Genomic DNA, 23,041 nt, shown 5'->3' with positions numbered 1-23,041 from the left:
TCATTTTTATATTTCTACTGTATAACAAAACCGAACACATAATATTAAAAAATTTAGTGGTTTAATTTGTTAATATTATGCAAGTTAGTTATTCAATTTGGCGATTACTAAATATTCAAGAAATTAAATACGCCTCATGTTCGTAAAGCTAACCAAAACAAATTGACTAAACGAAAATTACCAACTTAACAACTAAGAGCTGTGATTCAGAAAAACCACAAAAAGCTACAAGGCACTGATTTTCAATTGAATCAATTAAATCGTGGTATTGACTTACATGTTATATCATGTTTTATTCTATTTGTTTTTAATCATGTGAGATAAGTTAGAGTATTTTCATCCCATCTTAGAATTGGAAAAAAAAAAGTAACTTCTCAACCACTAACATTCATATTGGTGTCAAAGCAATATAATGAAAATCCAAAATCTTACCCATATAACCTAATAGATAAAAACTAACTCAAATTGTAAGAAAAATAAATATCCAAGAATTGTAAAAATTACAATGATGGAAGTTAGACAAATAGTGAGTGAATTGGTTCAACTATATTCGTGTGAACAAGTCATACATTGATACTCGAATGACATTAATTAAAATTTATTTTATATTAGAATAATTTAAATTTGAATTAGAATGAAGTTAGATCATTGATACAAATGAACTTCAACTAATTTAAATTAATATAATTAATTGATTAAAAAAAGAAAGAAAAAGACAAAAGGGGAGAAGCACCATCCTTTTTTCTCCTTCCCCAAAGACAAATTCCAAACCCTCTTCCCCACCACCCCGCTCCATTTGTTTACCTGTTTTTCTCTTTTGAAAATTAAACAATTGTTTACAATTTACACCCAATAAAAACCCATCAATAATTCCACGAAATTCATCTCACCCAAAACCAGAAAATACTCAAAAGACAAGTTTTTGAATTTATTGAATCAAGAATTGAACATATTGAAATGGAGTATGATAGCATTGAATGTGTATCATCTTCAGATGGTATTATAGATGAAGATGAGATTCCCCAACACATAAATATAATTCGTTCTCAGTTCAAAACGACCCACAACAACAACAATAGCAATATCTTATGTGATGGGAATAGCAATAAAGGGGGAATTGCAATAAATCCAGCTACTAGCGTTCATGAGCTTCTTGAATGCCCTGTTTGTACCAATTCTATGTACCCTCCTATTCATCAGGTTCCGCCCTTTTAATTAAGAAGTTTCTGCCAAGTTTGTTTACTTTTTGATAATTTAAGAAGTTTTGGTAAATTATATTTCCACATTTTGAGTTTTGGGGTTTCCCTTTATTGAGGTAAGATTGGATTTTGTCTGGTAACTTGATGTTCCACATTGTGCTATTCTGAATTTTTGGTTTCCCTAATCTGTTTGATGGGTTGATTGAGGAAAGATTGAATTTTTCCTTGGACTGTGCTGTAAAATTATTTGTAGGAACACGTTTTTATGGCATTATTATTTCACAAGATCTCTTTCCTTAAATTATAGTTTTCTTTACTTTCAATTTTATATATTTTTTCTGTTGGGTGGATAGGGTGAATAGCTAGGTGAGATGGTGTAAATTTGGTTATTTGTTTGTAGTTAGTAAATGAATTAGATTTGGGGATTTTCTTTCTATTTTTAGGACCTTGAGGCGTTACATGGGTTTCATTAGTTTGTTTTGCATCGGATTCTTGTCCATTTGGAGTTAGGGGAATGAGGGAAAAGTCCACTGAAAGTGATTTAGGAAGAAGGGCATCAACCAATAATCCAGAAATTTTGACTTCCCGTAAAGAATCCAAAACTTTTGACTTATTGAGTCATGCTGCTGGTTTGTAATCCCTTACTCCATGTATAAAAATTTCTTCAATAGATTATGCTTTTTTAAGGTTATTTTTACAAAATCTTGTCTATGTTGGGATCAACTCCAATGGCTAATGGGAGCAGTTGCATACTCGCATTGCATACATATTGGTGCGGGGTTTATATATTTTAACTTATAACGGGAGTTAATTAAGTGCTGGAAGTGCAAAGAAGTTGGTCATAAGAAGACTGACTGTCCTCAAAATAGGAAATCAGGGAACACCAGTTACGTTTTATATTAAAAGGTAGCTACGGAAAGAAATTTAGGACTGGGCATTGAGGTGGAGTATTTGTGCTGAATTAATATTCATAACTCAGAATGTGATGGGTGTCGCCTTGTTTTCGGTCTTAGTAAAGGTGCCACTGAGGACTTTTACCTCTCCAATTGCTGGTTTAGTAGCTGGTATTTTATCTTCATTTGGTTTGTGTTCAGTTAAATCATATTTCAGAAGTAATTATGTTCCAATAGCTTCCTGGATTTAACAAAAGTTTGAGCACTGAAAAGTCTAAGTTCTTAACAGGGTTGCAAATTATCAGCACTCTGATTGTAGTAGGGTAAATCCTCTTGTCAGCATCCGAGTATACCCCAAGGAGTCATTGTGGGAGTAAAGCCAAAGATTTAGAATCAAGACTACTTTTCATATTTAAAAGCATCTTTCTTTGATGGTTTGATAGGCTATAGCATTTATAGTATTAAATTATCTTGACCTAGAGGTTTTCTCTGAGGCATTTGATTTTTTCTATATTCATCTTGCATAAATCCATGTGGTAGTTGGAATATGTCTGGTAGAAAAGCATCATTATAATTCCTCTGGGCTATGGCTAGTGTAGCGATGTACTTCTGTATTAGGTGATTGTTTTATTAGTTCAACGGAAAAGTTGGAAGCTGAAACTGAATTATTCTAGAAAATACCCTTATCCTTTATATATTGTGTAACGATATGTATGGTTTGAACCATATAGATCACTTTTGTATTTAAAAATGTGGTTTTCATCTTGGGTTAGTCCCTAGCAACTAATGCCTCCAAAGTGATGCATTAACTTCTTCTCTAATTAAAAGAAGCTTTTGAACCCCTAAAGTTGTGAAATTCTATGGAATTTAGAGGCTACATCACAAAACACAGATACTGAAATGAGTGTTACAACTAGTTAAACCAAAGTGAACTTAGTTAATAATAACTGGTAGCTCTGAAGATTCTTAACAATGTCCTTTGAGGATCAGTTTCATCAGTAAACTATACTTATCATATTCATATGTTGTTGCTGCAGTGTCATAATGGGCACACTATCTGTTCAACATGTAAAGCGAGGGTACACAACCGATGTCCCACTTGTAGACAGGAGCTTGGTGATATCAGATGTTTAGCACTAGAAAAGGTGGCTGAATCACTTGAGCTGCCTTGCAAATATGGCTCTCTTGGATGTCCTGAGATATTTCCTTATTACAGTAAGCTGAAACATGAATCATCCTGCAATTTTAGACCATACAACTGCCCGTATGCTGGGTCAGAATGTGCAGTTGTTGGCGATATTCCTTATTTGGTTACTCATTTGAGGGATGATCACAAGGTAGACATGCACTCTGGATGCACTTTTAACCATCGCTATGTCAAATCTAATCCTCGGGAAGTGGAAAATGCCACGTGGATGTTAACTGTAAGTGGAATATCTCTCTTTTTTTTTTGGGTTTCAAGTAATCATGTCGAGAACTGAGTTTTTGACAGCTTTATTAAAATTGAGGATCTAAATTTTTTGTTAAAGGCGCTGTATATAGTTGCACTATTTTAGGCCCTTGCATAAAAGTTATAGTTATTTCATCTGCTGTGCAATTGCATTCAATAGGATTCTCTTCACACTTGATGGTCTGCCCCAGTTGGAAGTATCTCATTAAGTGTATCTTGACTTCTCTGTCCATATACTTTTTCAGTTTAAATTTGCTCAAAGAGGTATCTGACCGAATATTACTCATGCTGCTCTTGCTACTAAAGTGGCGAGTCACATCTCATACCTCATTTATTGTGCTATTTTTCCTCGTTTCAGAACTATTTCTAAAGCTAGTTATATTCAAATTTAGAGTGACCTTTTCCGTCGCCTTTTACAGGTTTTCAACTGTTTTGGTCAGTACTTCTGTCTCCATTTTGAAGCATTTCAGCTTGGGATGGCACCCGTATACATGGCATTCCTACGGTTTATGGGAGACGAGACAGAGGCACGAAACTACAGCTACAGCCTGGAAGTAGGGGGAAATGGAAGGAAGCTTATCTGGGAAGGTACACCGCGAAGCATAAGAGACAGTCATAGGAAAGTTAGGGATAGCCATGACGGGCTCCTAATACAACGTAACATGGCCCTATTCTTCTCCGGTGGGGACAGAAAGGAGCTCAAGCTACGGGTGACTGGAAGAATATGGAAGGAACAACAGAATCCAGACGAAGGAGCATGCATTCCCAACCTCTGTAGTTAATTGCTGGGGTTGCATCTCAAAACCTATTGGGTTTTATTCTTTCCTATGTGCTGAATCTTTTGGCTAATGTTAGCACCAAGATTCATAGCTTGTGGTATCGGTGGACATCTGTTACACAATAGTGCAAGTTTGAATCTTACTGTCCCTCTTCTCCTTTCTTGGCTATGTCATAAGTAAATTAAGATGTTGAAGGTTCACCAAAAAGATGTACAACAGCTAAGTTGTTATCCATCAATTAATATGCTTTCTTGACAATTTTATGTGCCTTAGATATGTTAGTAGTTATTTTTGATAACGAGTAGTCCATCTCTTTGTTGTAACACGGTACTGCAAGTCTCTGGCTTCATTATAATTGTACGGATTGACAGCAAAAATGAAGGGTGACTGAAAGCAAAGAGGAACTTCAAATTTGACTAAGGAACATGCTAACTTACATAAAATAATCCTTAGAACAAGATAGCAAATGTCATCGAATCGAAGGGTTCCTTCAACTACTAGTCTTGTACCATCAATAGATAAAACTAAACTTTGGCAACGGACATAACTAAAGTTTAGTAAAACTAATTTTTATGGGTTGCATTCTTGCTAGCTCTAAAAGGAGGTAATTTTTTTTTTCCTTTTTTCACAACCCTTCGCAATAGCAAGGGATTCACATGTAATTATATACATATGTTTTTATTTTACCGACTACTATATGCTAGAGAGCGCAACTTTCCATCGGTTGGTGATGGATAAATATTGCAGATTCATTTTTTAATTCATAACAAAAACGAAAAAGAAAGAAAGAGATTAATAGCAATATCTAAGTTGGGTGAAAAAATTGCTGCTCCCTCTATCCAGCGTATATGACACTTTGACACCTATGACAAGGCAAACAATTTTGTTTTTAACAAACATTTTGATCAGGTTTCGGGTTTAACTTATCGTTTTTGAAACCCAAAATGAAAACTGTATGAGGCGTTTATCAGGGTTTAAGGTTCTTGTCTTGTAATAGTACTCCTCTTCGAGTAATACTAGCATGAGCTTTCTGACAATCTCAAGCAGCTCCTCAATTCTTCAATCTTTTCCACCCAAATTCTGCATCTCCCAATGGAGAAAGAGAACCCCTTCAGCATTCACAGCACGCAATTCCAAGATTTGCAGTCCCTTCTCCAACCCATCAAGATTCCAAATTTCAGCTCATTTCGGCCGACGTACCAAACGTCAAAACTATTTGAGGAAAAAGCTCACTCAACACCAACAACAACAGGTAATTGAAACCCCCATTATTCACTTCCCAAGTTTTGAAAATATTGATGAAAAAAGCATGTCAAACTCCATTATTCAAAATCCAAGTAGTGAAAATTTTCAATTTGGCTCTGAAAGCGGTGATGAAAAAAGCAAAATTCTTGTTTCTGATACTGGGGTGGAGTTAAAAACTAAGGCTTTAGGGGAGTCTGTTTTATGGAATAAATTGGAGAGCTGGGTTGAGCAGTATAAGAAGGATACGGAGTTTTGGGGTATTGGTACTGGTCCTATTTTTACTGTTTTTCAAGATTCTGAGGGTAAGGTCAAAAGGGTGGCTGTAAATGAGGATGAAATTTTGAAAAGAAGCAGAATTGATCCAACATTGTATCCGAACGCTAAGATTGAGGAGCATGAGGATGTTAAAGCAAAAATTTCATTCGCCGACGTCTTAGCTAGGGAAATGGAAAATGGTAAAAGTTTGCTTCCTAAGAATAGTTCAGTGGCTAAATTTGTAGTTTCAGGAGAAGAGAAGTCCAACACTGTGAGTGGACTCAGCACTTTTACTCTTAATCCAGGTCTATCTAAAAAGTTGCCTAGAGTTGGATTCGTGGTGTTTTGCGGTTTCGTTTTGATTTGGGCGGTAAAGAAAATGTTTATTACTGGTAATCATGGAGAAGAAGAGTACTCAAGGTTGGAGAAGGAAATGCTGAGGAGGAAGATGAAAGCTAGAAAGGAGAGGGAGAAGACTGTAAAAGGTGAGGTGGAAGTTATCCAAGAGCCAGATAGCATGTCTCTGGAAAAGCCCCGGCTTGATAAGCTACAACTTAGGAGCAGCATAGAGAAAGCAATGGGGTTCGACGCTAGTTTAACATTACCAGAGCAGTTTCAGAATGAGCAGTTTGAGGATGCCGAATTCTATGATAAGATTCAAGAAATCAGAAAGATGGCTAGGCATGTACGAGAACAGGAAAAAGGAAATTCTCTTCAAGCTGATAATGGAGGAGATTATCCAGCCTCAATAGAGCACTCTAATGAAAAGGAAGTTGTTGAACAGAAATTGTTACTGGATATTAATGGAGTCCATACTGGTTCATCTTCACTGTTTAGTCGTGAAGTGCAGACCTCTAACAGAAATTTAGAACCTCCAGATGATATAAAAAGCTCTATGGTAAATGTACATCAGTCAAAATATGACGTATGCTCAACTGATGGAACTGAAGTAACTGAAAAATCTATTATAATGTCTGGCCAATCAAGCAAGCCTAGTGAAATTTCTGTGGCATCAAAATCAAAAATCATTCTGGCAGTTAAGGAAGCTAGGGAGTACCTCTCGAAACTGAAAGTGAAGCAAGAAAGTATCGCTGAAAGTGATCCAGAGGTTGAGAATTTATCAACACCACTAATGGAAAAGGAGAGTACTGGTGATGTGAAACAGCTGTCTGCTAATGCAGGAAAAGAATTTGACCCATTTCCTTTATGGGGAACATCTGATTTTTCTTCTGAAGATTCTAGTTTCAAACGAAAAGAATTTCTTCCAACCAGCAATAGTGCTGTATCTGCACAGAACAAAGCGAAGAGTGATCCAAGTCAAAGCTCTTGTGATGATGAGAACAACAGATATGAAGAGCTTAAACCACTTGATTTTCTGTCACCTGAACAAGAAGGAACAGTTGGTGATGGGAGCTCACAACTGATTGACGAGATCAAAATCTTTCCATCCAGTGACATCCCTGAATGTGTTGATAAAGTATTAGTACATACTGAATTACCTGAAACTCGCTCTGTTCAAGACGGTAATGACAGAACTGCAGAACTGGAACCATCACCAAATAATGGAAGCTGGCTGGAAAAGAATTTCCATGAATTTGAACCGGTCATTAAGAAAATTCAGACAGGGTTTAGGGATAATTACCTGGTGGCAAAGGAGAAATCTGATGAAGAGCTGAATCTGAAAACTCAGATGTTTCATCTTGAAACTAATGAGAATGTCAGCGAGTTTGAGTGGATGAAAGATGAGAGACTTAAAGAAATTGTTTTTAAAGTTAGAGAAAATGAGCTCGCTGGTAGAGATCCGTTTTCTCAAATGGATGATGAAGATAAACTTGTGTTCTTCAGTGGCCTTGAGAAGAAAGTTGATCAAGAGAATAAACAACTAATGGATTTGCACAAGTGGCTCCACTCAAACATTGAAAACCTTGATTATGGAGCAGGTATTAAGTTTTTCTTAATGTTTAAAGGTAGTTACTCCCTCGTGGAAATAGGATAAATAAATGCTTAAAGTCATTATACCTGGTGAGCATTTTGAAACATACAGCTGGATAATTAAGTTTTATTGTTCCTCATATTTGTCCCTTTTCTTATGTCTGAGCCATCTTCAGGCACAAGATTCTGATCTCTTTAGGATTCATTTTGTTTTCCTTCTTGTTTTAGGGTGTTGGGGTTGGGGGTGAGCAGGTGGTAGAGAAAAAACACAAAATTATTTTGCAATTCCAAGGTTATGCTAAGCAAGCTACTTCTTTTAAACCCTCTTTTGCTGTAGATGGCATCAGTTTGTATGACCAACCGGAGAAAATTATACCTCGCTGGAAAGGTCCACCAATGGAAAGAAGTTCTGAGTTCCTAGAATACTTTGCAGAAGAGAGAAAGGTAGTTGCTGAAAGCATAAAAAACTCAAATCTCATAAAGAAAGAAAGAGAAGACTTGCCTCAAGTATTCCAAGAATCCCCATCAAGCAATAAAATTGATTCGACTTCAGCTCCCAGGACCATCATTGAAAGTAGTGATGGTTCCATCAGAGCTGGCAAGAAATCCGGTAAAGAGTACTGGCAGCATACAAAGAAATGGTCCCAGGGGTTCTTGGAATCCTACAATGCAGAATCCGACCCGGAAATTAAAGCTGTAATGAAGGATGTAGGGAAGGACTTGGACAGATGGATTACGGAAAGAGAAATAAAGGAAGCTGCCGATCTGATGGACAACTTGCTCGAGAAGGGAAAGAAGCTTGTCAAAGAGAAACTTGACAGGGTCAAAAGAGAAATGGAACTGTTTGGACCCCAGGCAGTAGTGAGCAAATATCGTGAATATGCAGATGAAAAGGAAGAGGACTACCTATGGTGGCTTGATCTACCCCGTATATTGGTAATTATTACATTTTTCATTTTGTAATTTTTCCAACTTAAAAAAGAATTTAATCACTTGATTAAGAAGAGTATGGCCTCATACGCGAGGCTTCTTCTCTGCCGGGCAGGGAGATCGTATGATTAAGGCATGTATGACACCATTACCTTTTACTGCAGACAGACTATTTCCTAGTTCCTTTATTAACAGTGACATTCCTGCCAAAATAAACCACTACTACTGCAGTAAGATAGAACCCATGCGACCCAGAGGTTATTGGTCCACATCTTGTCCAAAAACTTACATCGAGACACTTTCGGAGCTATTTGCTGGAAGGATTCTATTAGTTTTCCAATGTTAAGGCCCTCTAGTCATATTATGTATTGTGCAGTTACATCGTGATTTCTCAAACAATAGTTGTTTCTGTTTGTAGTGTATTGAATTATACACTGAGGGAGAAGGAGAGATGAAGGTAGGATTCTATTCACTAGAGATGGCCGCTGATCTGGAATTGGATCCCAAGCAGTATCACGTAATTGCTTTTGAGGATGCTGGTGACTGTAAGAACCTTTGCTATATAATACAGGCTCATATGGAAATGCTTGGCAATGGGAATGCCTTTGTTGTTGCACGACCTCCTAAGGTAAATTTATTTGTTTGTGGTGTAACTACATTTCTTTGATTCACTGGTCCTACGCCTTATTATGTACATAATGACAGTGCTTTCAAATCTAAAACGGTTGATAACGTCATTGGTGGGGAATCCAATGCATGAGAGGAGGGTTTTTTTTGGGGGTGGGTGGTGGGGGGGAGGGGCCTATGTTGCTGGTTAATGTTTTCCTGTGAGCTCTTATAAATGTCCAAATGCATATTGATAAGCACGTGCATCACATTTTAGGAACATTTATGGATCTGTGTTTTCTTAAAAGCAATATCTCCTTCCAAATTGTTAGGATGTTGTGTAGTTGGACAAAAGAAAGTAGGACTTCCTGCTCTCTGGATGAATTTCGTAGAAATCTTTAAATTGTATAAATGTGCTAAATCTTCCTGCTGTCCCAAGCTAGGTATGCCATTAATGCTACTGTGTAGTGTTTAAATGCTTAATATGCTAAACTAGATAGACTCCATTTCCGCTCTATTTCTTCATTCTTTTACTTCTCACTCTGTGAAAACTGAAATAGCTAATGACTTGTGCCTATTCTCTGCTTTCCTTTTGCTTCTCTTAGCCTGTTATGCTGTAGATCAGAGTACCATTATCGATAATTGATCATTCTTGTGGAAATTATTTGTTATTACATTATTGACTACGGTGCAGGATGCTTTTCGGGATGCCAAAGCAAATGGTTTTAATGTGACGGTTATCAAGAAAGGGCAGCTGCAGCTCAATGTGGACCAGACATTGGAAGAGGTGGAGGAAGCTATTACGGATATTGGAAGTAAGATATACCATGACAAAATCATGCGTGAACGCTCTTTGGATGTATCTACAGTAATGAAGGGTCTATTTAGTACTGGAAAACCTATGAAAAAGAGGTGCACTGCAATCATACGCCTGTCGCCAAATTTTATTGCTGGCACATGTTTATGATGCCAGATATTTAGATATTGCCCTAGATTAGAACTCTTTTTGATTTTACCCTTCATATTTTTCAGGAGGAGGTCACGGAGGAAGCTAAAAAAGCCCACTTCTAAATAGATGTTATGTTGGTCTTCTCAGGTATTAAATTTTGTAGGTAGTGTTGGTGCTAGGTTATTGTGAACTTAGGATACTTTAAAACGGTACATGAAATTTTGTGCAATAAATTTCAAAATTTAAAGATCTTGTACCTGCCAAACAGTCCAGGTGAATTTTAATTATCGACACTGCTTAACTTGCTTCCAAGGAGCCAAAACCAACTCCTACCATAGCCATAATACAAACATATAAGCAGAAAGATTAAACTTGGCATCCCCATCTTTTATGAGATACACTCATCTTAGGATTGTTAGATTGTAATAGAAGATGAGAAAATCAATAAGGCCTTTGTTTGATATGCGTTGATTTCTATATTGTAATCGATCGGGAAGAAAATTTTGGTTAGTGTTCCTTGACTTAAATTTCTCTACCTCTCAGTTTCCTTAAAAAAAAAAAAAATTACCCTTCATTTTCCTGTGTCCTCTTTTGGGAACAAAATCAACTTTTCTTTTCCTTCTAGTTATAGTTGCGGTTATGTCCCTCTGATTTTTGAAATCGCAGGGATCTCCAAGCACTGTAAGCTTCATTGAGATAAGCTAGAGAAAAAAAGAGTTTGTTGGTTTACTAATACTTAACTTTTATTAGAACATGAAAACAATGAAAAGTTGTATGCAAGTTGAAAACTATATTACCATGTCGGATTCTTCTTGTACGACCCGCATGATATTTTCTAGTAATGTTTTCGAAAATTTTTGGAATCATTGATTGGAAAACTGATCCCGTGATTTTATTGTTGTTGAAGGAGGAACTTAAAGGCAGACTGGCAGAGGCAGCCCCTGTTAATCGATTCTTCATAACTGAGGAAATGTTATGTACTTTGAGAAATTTAAAAGGAGAGTTCAATATCGGTTTCTGTTTTTTCCTCTAATTGGACGCTTTTCTTATGTTCCCTGAGGTTGAGCCTGTTTTTTAGTCAAATGGGAGATTGTGAGGGCGTATCTTCATCTGCTGAATAATTCCTCAACCTTTGACAGGGCTGGCTATTATGGGAACTCAGTTGCCTCGTTCTAACACCACGTACTGCATGTGTCGGGGCGTTCACAGTTAGCTGAGATGGTATTGTTCTTAGAATTTTGATGGACATTTGAAAACTGGGCTTGAAGCAACCAGTTGACTAAGGTGACTCTTGTTTATTATCATTTGTTTCTTTCCCCAGTAAAGGTGCTCAAAGATGAGTTCCATAATATATATTCAGTTGCTGCAACTATCCTAGAATGAAAAATTAGGAATCCTTCCACCACGGAAAAACTGCATGGAATTTTTTTGTATTTATGATGGTTTAGTGGCTTCCCTCTGTGCATCTCTAGACACCTCTCTGATGGGGATGGTAATGTAATTATATCAGAACTGTTAAAGCACTTCTCTGAAAATTCACATTATTAAAAGTAGAAAGTTTACTGTGATTTAGAAGTCTGTGTTGACTCAATTTGCAGATTGATTCTTTACGTTCTGCCTTCGACAGTATCCTCTGCTTCTGAGTATTCTCCCGTTTCTGAGGTCGAAAGTTACGAAGAGTCAGTTAGTTTGACCTTGAAAGAGGCGATCATTCATTTAGAGAGGTACCCTGAAATATGAGATTGAGAAGAAAAAACCTGTCGTGTTGTTGTCCTTGTAACAACATGGGATACCCTTGTCATTTGATTTCTAAGAATCATACTATGATTGAACATCTTGTGGATCTTGTAAATATGCAAAAATGTGACTAATACAACTTTTTTGTGACTAATAACTTTTATGGAGGAGATCCATCTTTAGCATTCTTCATCTTTGTTGTTTTAATACCTTTCAGCGTAACAATAGAAAACGTTGCAACTGCAAGACTCCCGAATAGAAACTTAGTCGACTTGAAAAAAACATGTTATATAAGAGAAATTCCATAAATTAGACCTCCATAACTGCATCTTAGTTTTCTTACCATAATCTGCATTCCAAAGTTGTAGCAATAGAATCGCTTTATGTGAGGTTTTAAAAACCAAATAAACTCAGCTACAGCTTATAGCTCAACTCTACTTACATCATTTACCATTCATACTTTACACCAAAGGCAACAAACAACTTGCTGACTTGCTTAAGCTGTAAATTAGCGCAAATGAGCAAGTTGGTCAAAAGTGCAAATCATAATATTGATAAAAATGGAATGATGCAGAGTAGACTAGTCACAATGATGAGAAATCTGGAAGTGGCCAAAAGCAATTGTCTTCTGACCATTTTAACAATCATAAAACATGTTGCAGTTTGACAATCGCCATAATTATACATAAGCCAAAGCACAAAAAACAATTCTTCATCAATTTGTGCACTTGCATTCGCCTAATTTCTAATACAAATACATCTGCAATTTCCCTTTTAACAATGCCTTGATCAGAAGCTGAAATGTAATTAATTAACAGCAAGAAAGTCATGTATCAGCAACGGACGCCTAAAACAGAGCCGCTGCTGACTTGAATCACCACTTTACACTTCACTCCACTATCCACCCTATGTGTAAACACCTTCAACACCCTCACCCTCCCCACCAACTTCATCCTCGTTTCCACCTCCATTGTGGGTCCCCTTCCAACCCCACCTCCGCCGTTCGCCGCCGCCGTAGAAACCACCCCGCCGCCTGAGACATCAGCTCTCAAAGTTGCCGGAAGCGGGTAAGACTGAACATCAAACTTCGCCGACATATGCTGCGTCCGACCACCGTCGATCTTGCCGGCTGGAATAAACACTACACCCACCGGCTCGCCGGAGTAACTGAGCTGAAGCGAGCTGTCGTAGTGAGTGAACTCATCGCGATTTGGGTTTGTGACGGAGACGTACTGGAAGAAGGTGAAGTTAACGCTGCCGTTAGTAACGGAGAAGGTGGGGAATTGAACGGCGTCGACGGCGATTTTGGGAGTTTTGGGTTTGAAAAGGAAGAAGTAGACGACAATAATGCCTACAATGAGTAAGATCAAGAAGAAAGTGGCAACACAACAAGAAGCCAAGTTAGTGCGGCCTCTACTACTGGGTTTAGATCTGTAAGGATCAAACATGGCTAAAGATTAATGCTTTTGAACAGCCCCAGTTGGGAAAATTTAGTGGCAAGAATGTGGAATAGTAGGAAAGGGGGAGGGATATTGTCAATAAAGTGCTGGGTAGCATATCATTGGCACTAAAGAAAAAGGATAAAAACAAGAGACAAAGGCAAAGAGAGAAAAGAGAGAGATTGGTATATCACTGACTGCTTGGTTAAATGGTCTGGATTTACTACAGTGATTTGTCTTCTTCTGTCAATATTAAGGAAAGTGCTAGTTACCCCTTTTTCCTTTTCTTTCTCGTGAAGGAACAAATGTTGAAAAAATATTTTAAGCAGCAAAAATTCATACAAGGGAAAAAAGCCTATATTTGCTCCTATACTATAAATTTTTGTTTAATTTTGCCTTTTGTTAGAAGTTAACAAAAATAGTTTGGTTACTATTTGTATCATATTTATCCTTTTTTTCCAACTGAGCAGACAAAATTCTCGTAAGCATTTCATTTTGGTGTAGTAGGCAACATAGATGACACGTATATGAGTTAATAAACACATGTTTGATCTAATAGTTACATTAAATCTGATATTTAGTCTTTCTTAGTTTAATTACAGATTTGTTGTCAGTTTAAGAACGAGTGGAAACCTTTAATTTTAGAGAACTCTTAATTTACTTAAAAGACACATATTTACTAGTAAAGGATTGAAATGGTTTTCGAAAAGAACAAACTTAAGTCAATTGATTGATTTTAAGATGCTTATATAGTTGCTTTCTCAATTGTGTTTCCGTAGGGGATTGGAGGTTTAAGAATTACTTAAAGAGTTTTGAGTGAGAAATAAGGTTTGCATAATTACGTTTGAAGTGAACTCTGCATCAAGTTAAGGTTTAATAAAAATGAAATGATGTCCCACTTCATACCAAACCCATCCTATCAAAAGGTGGAAAGGTGCAGCAATGTAGCAAAGGAGTTAGTTGGATCTACTAGCAAACATTCACCTTGAATCTTTCAACTCCAAAGGGCTCAGAAAAAATTAATGTACAACTTTGTACAATAAAACAGATCTGTTGAGATCTTAGCTTTGTTCATTACTTGAGTTATGTACCACCCAAAAGGGCTAAAACTAGCACACAACTCATCCGAGTCTCGGTTTCTTATTCCTCTACCTAGGTTGAAGCTTAACCAACAATGTCAACAGCCTTGGCTCCTGCAAACATATTTAATAAGTATACAAGAACGTAAACTATTATTTAAGGAAAAGGATATTGTGTCTTCAACTTAATCCAGCATAAAAAAAGATGAACAAACTTTACAGTATTTTGAGAATTGACACCGAGATAAAGAACTTGGTTAACTGCGAAAATGAATTGAAAGCAATGAATCAGGATATTCTCTTTAAGTTGATGCATGCAGACAATAGGTGTCCGCAGACTCTCCTATGTACACCTATGTACCAATTCTTCAGTGAAATATCAATAGGAAATCTCATCAAAGAGGCGATCCATTACATGCGAGACGGTCTCAAGGAATGCATCTTCACTTGAGCCAGGAAGCACAGATTCCAGTGCTTCTTGAACAATCTCCTCAATCACAGATTCCTTGTTCAAGGTTTCTCTGCACATGATGTTCCCAATGGTAAATGCCGTGAGGCCCCTCTCTGCACCTTTCTTCAAAAGCATAGTAGAGATGCGGAGTGTGCGGGCACTTTCCAAAGGCATGTCCCACCCGTAAAACTTCAACAAGGCAATGTCTTCTTCCGCATCGAGTGATTTTATGTACTCAATGGTTTCGGAGCTAAAAGGCTGACGAGCTTGTGGCCAATAAAGCCAGTCAAAAGTGACATCTTCAAACTGAAATAGCATAAACCAACTGATCAGAACCAAACTATACAAATTTTCCCGAAGTCTAATTGACTTCCATCTATTGTCAATCCTGAATTAAAGAAGAGCGAGAGAATATATAACAAGCCGCCTAACAAGCATTCACAACTCTCAAATTTCACAGAAGTTTTTGCTACTCGTATCAAGGCAAAAAGCAATGACATTTTTTACTAATCGTACTCCAGAACTTCTTTTAAAAGAGCACACTACTTGGACTTCGAATTCGTTTAATGCCTCATATACTGCAGATAATAGCTGGCCTCTCAAAGGGGCAGGTAAAAAAAGGTGGTCAGTTTTGTAAAGACCACAGCTTCTCATAGGTGTTTTTTTCTTGAAATGCGGGGGATTCTTCTTTTTACTATAGGGGCGAAGCTCAGACATGTGTGTTGGAAACGAGTATATTCCCGGACCTTAAAAGATAAGGTCTCATAATGAGCTGGGAAAATGTTATCATCATTGCAATCGCTCCCTATTTTCTCATAGGTGTTCTGGCCAATAAAAATCATACTGCGATTTGACATGAAAATGATATGCTTTTAATCCATGGATTTGTGATTGTCATTTCAAAGGCTTGTAAGTATGTCGAAATCGGGGAAAGCTATTCCACTGGAGACACATTGATTTTGAAGTTAGTTTATACCCTCAACCAAAATTTGACTATAACGAATGAAGACAACATGCTTCCGAATTCGCACTCAAAATCATACAGTCACTTGCTGGAGGGACATGTTAGAGCAGAAAACAAAATTGCAAAGATAATTAACATCACATTGTAACTACTTTAATAACCAATATAAGAAAGATGTAACAGGAAATGCAGCAAAGAAGAATTGCATCCACCAACTGTTCACATCATACACCAAAAGAAAAGGAAATTAAAGATGAAGACTTACACTGTCAGGCAAGCAGTAACCATGATCAATTGGAATGAGGACAATCTGCCCATCTTCACCTTTGCTCATTAAAATATTCCCTGCATGCCTATCTGCATTTGCCATCCTCATATCAAGCACTGCAATCTTATGCACTTCCCCCACAGGAAAAGCACTGGGACCTATATCCTCACAACTTCCTTTGTTCTCCATGAACTTTTGCAAGGAGCCAATCTTAGGGGTGATACCATCTGGGTGATTGAATCCGCTGTGGAGACACCTCACAAAGAGAGTTGGTGGAACACCAGCAAAGCCCAGTGCCTCACCAGAAAATGAACGCCTACCGCTTTTTGGATGATCCAAAAGGTAAGCAGCACATTCCCTCAAAGCACCTTCTCCAACTCTTGTTCCTTTCTTCAAGCCCTCGCCATTAACTGACAAAGGCAGCCCTCGTGGGTTATTCACAGCCATAGGCTCCTCATCAATTGGTTTAAACACCGAAACGTACTTAATCCCTGCTGCATCAAGCATAAAGTAGGCTCCTCCTGTGCCTTCGGAGGATCTAATAGGATAATGTCCTCTATCTAACCCTTCAAGTGTAGAGCCAATCAAATCACTAATCACCAAAGGCACTTCAATCTTTGGGTTAACAATGATAGGTTCCAAAATACTTGCCCTATCAGGAGGCTCCTTAGGGACCGAAAGCTTATTATCTAGTATTTCATTCCCACTACTGCTCTCCGTAGCCTTGTCATCATTCAGTTGTGGTGCCACAATAGACAGCTCAAAATTCTTCTCCACTGGTCTTGCTCTAATCTTTGCAGATTTTCTCACAAACAAATGAATCACAGCATCATTGTTCTTGCAGATATCATGTATAAGCCTCTGATCTTCAAGTCTTTCACCATTGCAAAGCACTTCTTGCTCATCGATATCTCCTAAAGCACCCTTCTTTTTCTTAGCAATTTGACGTTTCACATATCCGACATCCCTGCTCCTATCCACATTAAAGGTAAACTCTTCACCAGAAGAAGTTTTCACATTGATGACCTGAAGATCTGATAACCTAAGGACCAAATGGAGAACATTCCCATCACCAACTCCATAATCCCTAATGAGGGAATTGCTCCTGGCCAATTCTCGGCCACCACACACCAATTTTTGATTTTTCACGACAAACCCTTTACAGGTCTGAATCTGAAGCTTCACAGAGTCAATTGAATCATATTCCAAAACCCTCATTGGTACCATTGACCCTGACATAGCCACGTATATCAAAATTGATTCTTGGCTATGGAAATCTGCAGGAATCATCATAGATTCTTTGCACATAGGACTAATCGCAATCACCCCAGCTGAAGACATCTTTCCACTAATCCAAAATTTTCAAACCCTAAATTCCAAAAAAATCAAATCAACCTGAAAAATATAAACCCCTAAAAAACAAAAGATAATTTACCAAGATTTTCACAAACCCATCTTTACATACAATCTGTGTTCCTCTTCACAGATCGAAACTGTACAAATAAAAAAAGAACAAAACCAAATTAAAACTTCCCAAAGCCCTAGATATTCATAATAGGCCCATGTATGAATTTACTTGAAATGGGCCATAGAAAAGCGAAAGCTAGAAGCTTTGGGAAATCGGAAATTAGGGTTTCAGAAATTGGATTTGGGGAAAAAATAGAAATAAACTTAAATAGAGAAATCCAAAGGCAGAGAAGAACGAGCGGATTCTTATTAACGGAGGAATAAGAACCGAAGAGGAAATGGATGATCGGAAGCTTAGTATATAGATAAGGTGAAAACAGATCAACGACGAATTTTTTGAATGGTTCCGGCGAATTTCCCGGCGATTGAACGGTGACAAATTGGGAGCGTGTTTGGTGGAGAAATTTGGTACCGTTGAAGAAGAAGACTGAAGAAGATATGCGTTGTAGGCGTGGGAATTATTATAGTGTACAGCGTTGAATAACGACTTTGACGTGGATTTTTGACGGTCTTTAACGGCGTTTACTCGGTTTTGATTTCGGGAAAGAGGAAATTGAGAAAATGCTGTTAACGGCGTCGTTAATTGGGCAACAAGTTGGAAGAAGACACATCATTGATGACACAGATTACAAGAATAATGGTAACGTTGTTAAGTGCTGTGTAAGTTCGAGGAAATTGGCTCATGCAAGACTTTTCTACTTAGGCCATATATGACACTTGTCTCCGTTTTCTCCTACAAAATAAAGTAAACTTCAAAATTGAGTAAAGTTATTCTAATCAAAACTTTATTTTTTACTCCAAAACAAAATATTTTATTTTATATTCTTCTCTCTTCAATATTAAATTACTCCCTTCATTTCAATTTATGTGAACCTATTTTCTTTTTAGTCCGTATAAAAAAGAATGACATCTTTCCTTATTTGGAAACAATTTACCTTTATACAATGATTTATAGCCACACAAAATATATGTGTCTCATTTTACACCACAAGTTTAAAAATCTTCTCTCTTTTCTTAAACTACGTGCCCAGTCAAATAGGTTCACATAAATTGAAATGGAGGGAGTATTATTTTTTATTTAAATTTTATTTTTTTATTTCTATTAAAGAAATTCTATCTTTTTTTTCTTTTTTACATATTCATCACATATAATTTAATATAAAATTATTTTATACCATAAATTTTTAAATAATATAATTTATAAGCAAATATTATAGATTATATATATTAACGGATAAATCAAATAAAAGTGAAATCATTGAGATACAAGATAATTAAATATATATTATATTATGGTAAAATTCGGATTAAATATTACATAAATATTCAACCTTCACCTTTAGTATGCTCTCATAAATGATCTATTAATGCATTACGAAGTGTAAAATGAGCATCTTTGTCCTTAATTTTTTTGTGTCGAGCTCAAAATTGCTCAAATCGGTGATTTTTATCTACTACCATTTCTACCGTTGGAGGTGGACATTCCCAATCATCTTGAATTGGTGCATTAAGATCACGCTCATCCTCGATTATCATGTTGTGCAGTACAACAATCCTTGGCCTAATTCACTCAATACTATAATGATTTTGGTGTATCTGAAGAAGACATAGGTCCCTACTAAGTTATTCTGCTATTTACCGTAGTTTTAATTTTTATGTATTTTAATTTGATGTATTTTCAATTTTCATGTATTTCCAATTTTAATATATTTTCAAATTCACTTTTCAATTTTAGCAACATCTAATATTTTATATTTGCACCATTTATTTTTTGAGATCATTATATATTTTTTGTACAATTATAATTTATAATAAAATTAACTTAGAATTTTACATAAAAATAATAAATGCACGAAAATTAATTTATCAAAATTATACTCCAAAGTTAAGATGTAAAATTAATATTTTTTTTTTGGTAACCATTGTGAATTATCATTGACAAACCAAATCAATTACAAATAAAGAGCACCTAATTCCACATAGCAGAACTTAGGCCTCCAACAAACAGATCTGAACAACAACAAAAAAAAAAACCAGAACGCTTGTTACGTAGAAGCTTATATACTAATCCTCTACATCTCCTAGCTCTACGAGATGTTCTATATAATTCTAGTCTAACCAATACATCCTTTTTAATCTATGACACTATCTCTAATCTATGTACATTTATTCCTTTGAACAATTTCCAATTCCTAGCTTTCCAAGTGTGGTATAGTATAGCCCCCCATATTGCTGTCATCGGCTCTTTTTTGAGTCGCGACCATTGCTTCCGTTTGAAACTTTCTAAAACTTGCTTAAAATCACCTGCCCGAACATGTATTCATGTCCATTGCACCAACTCTTGTTTGACATTCTGAAACCAATCACACTCACCAAACAAATGCATATTTGTTTCCATCACATGTGCATCACAGAGACAGCAATACACATTTTCGACTAGTATCTGCAACTTAAGCAGTCTCTCCCTAGTAAGCAGCCTTCCATGAATTGCTAACCACATTATGAATCTATGCCTTAGTTGTGCCATAACAGTCCATACAAGTTCAGTTATTCTCATCCTAGAGTGGCTCCCAGTTATATCCAAATAGTTCCTTGTAATCGAATACTCACCATTCACTGTAAGCACATATCTTCCTTGCACATACCATTCCTGCATTCTTTCTTTTAGGGAGTTGAGTTTCTTCCAATACCAACTACAATCCATCGGCGGTTTATGTTCCCAGAAATTAGTTTATGTCTTCATATAAATGCTATGTACCCATTTAACCCATAATGATTCCTTATTTACTTGCAATTGCCAGATTAGTTTGCCTACAGATGCAATGTTCCACTCCTTGCACCCCTTGGTATTTAAACCTCCCAATTTCTTAGGTTGGCAGATCTTTTCCCACGATAACAAAGCCACCTTGTCAACTGATCCTCCCCATAAGTATTCCCTACAGATCCTATCCACCTCCTTCAGTACACTTTGAGGTAGAATGAACACTGAACTCCAAAAACTCTGTATGGAAAATAATACTGCTTCTATCACCTGAAGTCTCCCAGCATAGGATAGTTGTCTGGAATAGGTGACTTTAACTCTGTGTGTAATTTTCTCCACTAGTTGATGACAATTCATTTTATTCCATTTCTTGGATGAGAGTGGCAGCCCCAAGTATTTCATAGGCAAAGCACCCAATACAAATCTCGTTCTTTGAAGTAGCTGCTCCTTAGTGTTATCATCTATTCCAGCCAAGAAGATGTTGGATTTATCCATATTTGCAATCAATCCAGTAGTGGCACTAAAATGATTTAGTATCTTCATGAGGCGATTTACTGAGCTCATATTACCTTTGCAGAAAAGCATCAGATCATCTGAAAAAATAATGTGTAAGTTTGGTCGGCTTGCACATAGGATGATATCCAAAGTCAGGTAATCTGCTTGCTATCTTCAATATCCTTGAGAGATATTCCATCACAAGAACAAACAGAAGAGGAGACATAGTATCTCCTTGTCGCAGACCTCTCATTCCTTCAAAAAAAAACCATGGCTTTCTTCATTTATTTTAACAAAGAACTTTGTAGATGAAACACATGTCATGATTAAGTATCTGAACTTTCTTGGAAATCCAAATCCCTCCAAAGCTTCATTAAGAAACTCTCAATTAACCATGTCATATACCTTTCAAAGATCAATCTTCAGCAAGCACCTTGGTGAAGTTCTCCTATTGTAATGTCTTAATAAATCGTGACATATCAAGACATTGTGCATCATTGATCTGCCTTCAACAAAAATTGATTGATTCTCTGCTACCAAGTACTTAATTGCCTTCTTGAGTCTGATGCAGATCATTTAGAAATACACTTATAGATTACATTGCAACAAGAAATTGGTCGAAAGTGGCTTGCACATTCAGGAACCTCTATCTTGGGAATAAGGGCTATATTTGTACTATTAATCTGCTTCAACAGTTGGCCATTCTGATAAAATTTAAGTACTGCTTCTGTGAAATATGTTCCAATAATGTCCCATGCATCTCGAAAGAATCCACTACCATACCCATCAGGCCCGAAACTTTTATTCCTGTCAATATTAAATAAAGCCTTTTTCACATCCTTATCAGTATAAGGTTGCAACAACTCCATCTGTTGATCAATAGTAAGTATTGTTCCTTCCTGTAGTACTCTATTGTTTACTCGTGTTCTTGAATCATCTCTCTTCTCCAATAGATCTTCATAATACTCGACAAATATTCTAGCAATGTCGTTAGGCTTATTCTGCCATTCTTCCGCTCTATCCTTTAGCTGAGTAATGGAGTGCTTCAATTTCCTATGTTTGATCACAGAGTAAAAGTACTGTGTATTGTCATCACCCAACTTTATCCATACGGCTTTGCTTCTCTGTTATAGATATATTTCTGCTAAGTATGAGGATTTTTTAAACCTATGATATATTTCGAGTTCATACTGTTGTAGAGCCCTGTTAGTAGGATCTCTCTGCAATTATTGTTGAGCCTCCTTCAGTATCTTCCTATCCTCATTAGCTTCATTTATAATATTGCTAAAGCAGTCCGAATTAAGCAGCTTGAGTTTCTTCTTTAAGGATTTCAATTTTTTCACTACTTTGAACATTTTACACCCTTTAAATGATGTATTCCTCTCCTCTCTTACTAGATCCACAAACTGAGGGTTGTGTGACCATGTGTTGCAGTATTGGAAGGATCTTTTCCTCCTAGGATTCTCTTCTGCTAGTGAGACTTTTATAGGGCAGTGGTCACTTATGCCTTCCGGCAAAAGAATGGCTCTACAGGTAGGCATATTGTCTAGCCACATATCATTTATAAAAATCCAATCTATTTTGGAGAAGATTCTCTTATCAACACCTTTATCATTCCAGGAATACCTATTGCCTAGCATAGGCAATTCAATCAAGCCAGCTTCAAACACACAGTTATTGAAATCCACCACCTCAGTCCAGAAAATAGGACACCCTCCAATTATACCCTCATCATGGAGCACAACATTCTCCCAATATCATCCAAGGTTGCATACTTCTTCTACTCTGATTCATCGTACTGTCCCATAAACCTCTCTTTTCTTCTCTTGTGTTATGGGCATACATAAAAGAGACATTAAAAGTCAACTGGTGAGATATATAGAGAGCCTCACAAGTAACTATTTGATCAGTCATAGCAATAAGTTTGATTTTGTACAAATCATCTCTCCATAGAACCACTATCCGTCCATTGTAATGACAGTCCAAATTTGAGATGAACTGCCATCCACCAAACAGCTTCCCCATTACTTGATCTATTTTATCCCTCTTTATTTTTGTTTCTAGTAGGCCAATTAGTCCTACTCTTTCTTCATTGCAAAGGAGTTTAATCTTCTTTTGCTTATTAGGGGCATTTAAGCCCAT

General features: G+C 36.8%; 5 protein-coding genes and 1 non-coding gene across 6 annotated transcripts; 2 read left to right on the top strand and 4 right to left on the bottom strand.

The window, feature by feature from the left end:
• Positions 1-747: 747 nt before the first annotated feature.
• LOC104101685 (E3 ubiquitin-protein ligase SINAT5) lies at positions 748-4,579 on the top strand. Its single transcript, XM_009609176.4, has 3 exons — positions 748-1,200; positions 3,130-3,516; positions 3,962-4,579. Exons 1-3 carry the CDS (start codon positions 958-960, stop codon positions 4,322-4,324), a joined length of 993 nt encoding a protein of 330 aa, XP_009607471.1. The 5' UTR covers positions 748-957; the 3' UTR covers positions 4,325-4,579.
• Positions 4,580-5,190: 611 nt separating this feature from the next.
• LOC104101686 (uncharacterized) lies at positions 5,191-11,516 on the top strand. The gene is made up of 7 exons (XM_070181895.1): positions 5,191-7,761; positions 8,091-8,689; positions 9,102-9,311; positions 9,984-10,201; positions 10,322-10,385; positions 11,146-11,298; positions 11,378-11,516. The coding sequence occupies exons 1-5, from the start codon at positions 5,343-5,345 to the stop codon at positions 10,362-10,364; spliced, it is 3,489 nt and encodes a 1,162-aa protein (XP_070037996.1). The 5' UTR covers positions 5,191-5,342; the 3' UTR covers positions 10,365-10,385; positions 11,146-11,298; positions 11,378-11,516.
• A 1,067-nt stretch (positions 11,517-12,583) lies between these two features.
• Positions 12,584-13,570, bottom strand: LOC104101687 (uncharacterized). The gene has a single exon (XM_070181899.1). The coding sequence runs from the start codon at positions 13,421-13,423 to the stop codon at positions 12,809-12,811; it is 615 nt and encodes a 204-aa protein (XP_070038000.1). The 5' UTR covers positions 13,424-13,570; the 3' UTR covers positions 12,584-12,808.
• A 1,095-nt stretch (positions 13,571-14,665) lies between these two features.
• On the bottom strand, positions 14,666-17,815 carry LOC104101688 (phosphatidylinositol 4-kinase gamma 4-like). Its single transcript, XM_009609180.4, has 2 exons — positions 16,174-17,815; positions 14,666-15,250 (listed from the first exon to the last, which is right to left on the bottom strand). Exons 1-2 carry the CDS (start codon positions 17,515-17,517, stop codon positions 14,873-14,875), a joined length of 1,722 nt encoding a protein of 573 aa, XP_009607475.1. The 5' UTR covers positions 17,518-17,815; the 3' UTR covers positions 14,666-14,872.
• Positions 15,646-15,747, bottom strand: LOC117278076 (small nucleolar RNA snoR69Y). Its single transcript, XR_004508389.1, has one exon. It is a non-coding gene; the product is annotated as a small nucleolar RNA snoR69Y (small nucleolar RNA).
• A 2,559-nt stretch (positions 17,816-20,374) lies between the features above and the next one.
• Positions 20,375-23,041, bottom strand: LOC104101690 (uncharacterized). The gene is made up of 4 exons (XM_070194950.1): positions 22,675-23,041; positions 22,294-22,532; positions 21,534-22,023; positions 20,375-20,997 (listed from the first exon to the last, which is right to left on the bottom strand). Exons 1-4 carry the CDS (start codon positions 23,039-23,041, stop codon positions 20,375-20,377), a joined length of 1,719 nt encoding a protein of 572 aa, XP_070051051.1.

This window comes from Nicotiana tomentosiformis, chromosome 1 (genome assembly GCF_000390325.3).
Source record: "Nicotiana tomentosiformis chromosome 1, ASM39032v3, whole genome shotgun sequence".
Lineage (NCBI taxonomy): Eukaryota > Viridiplantae > Streptophyta > Magnoliopsida > Solanales > Solanaceae > Nicotiana > Nicotiana tomentosiformis.
Note: the sequence above shows the minus strand (reverse complement) of the source record. Positions and strands in the feature narration are given on the sequence as shown.

Bases quoted from the DNA above. Each gene is read 5' to 3' on its own strand.
- LOC104101690 (XM_070194950.1), bottom strand. From the start codon at position 23,041: ATGGGCTTAAATGCCCCTAATAAGCAAAAGAAGATTAAACTCCTTTGC. The intron at 22,533-22,674 runs GTATGCAACCTT...TGCCTATGCTAG, and splicing joins GATGAATCAGAGTAGAAGAA to GCAATAGGTATTCCTGGAAT. The intron at 22,024-22,293 runs GTAAGAGAGGAG...TATCTATAACAG, and splicing joins ACCCTCAGTTTGTGGATCTA to AGAAGCAAAGCCGTATGGAT.
- LOC104101686 (XM_070181895.1), top strand. From the start codon at position 5,343: ATGAGCTTTCTGACAATCTCAAGCAGCTCCTCAATTCTTCAATCTTTT. The intron at 7,762-8,090 runs GTATTAAGTTTT...CTTTTGCTGTAG, and splicing joins AAACCTTGATTATGGAGCAG to ATGGCATCAGTTTGTATGAC. The intron at 8,690-9,101 runs GTAATTATTACA...TTCTGTTTGTAG, and splicing joins TTGATCTACCCCGTATATTG to TGTATTGAATTATACACTGA.
- LOC104101688 (XM_009609180.4), bottom strand. From the start codon at position 17,517: ATGTCTTCAGCTGGGGTGATTGCGATTAGTCCTATGTGCAAAGAATCT. The intron at 15,251-16,173 runs GTAAGTCTTCAT...ATGCTATTTCAG, and splicing joins GTTACTGCTTGCCTGACAGT to TTTGAAGATGTCACTTTTGA.
- LOC104101687 (XM_070181899.1), bottom strand. From the start codon at position 13,423: ATGTTTGATCCTTACAGATCTAAACCCAGTAGTAGAGGCCGCACTAAC.
- LOC104101685 (XM_009609176.4), top strand. From the start codon at position 958: ATGGAGTATGATAGCATTGAATGTGTATCATCTTCAGATGGTATTATA. The intron at 1,201-3,129 runs GTTCCGCCCTTT...TTGTTGCTGCAG, and splicing joins TGTACCCTCCTATTCATCAG to TGTCATAATGGGCACACTAT. The intron at 3,517-3,961 runs GTAAGTGGAATA...CGCCTTTTACAG, and splicing joins ATGCCACGTGGATGTTAACT to GTTTTCAACTGTTTTGGTCA.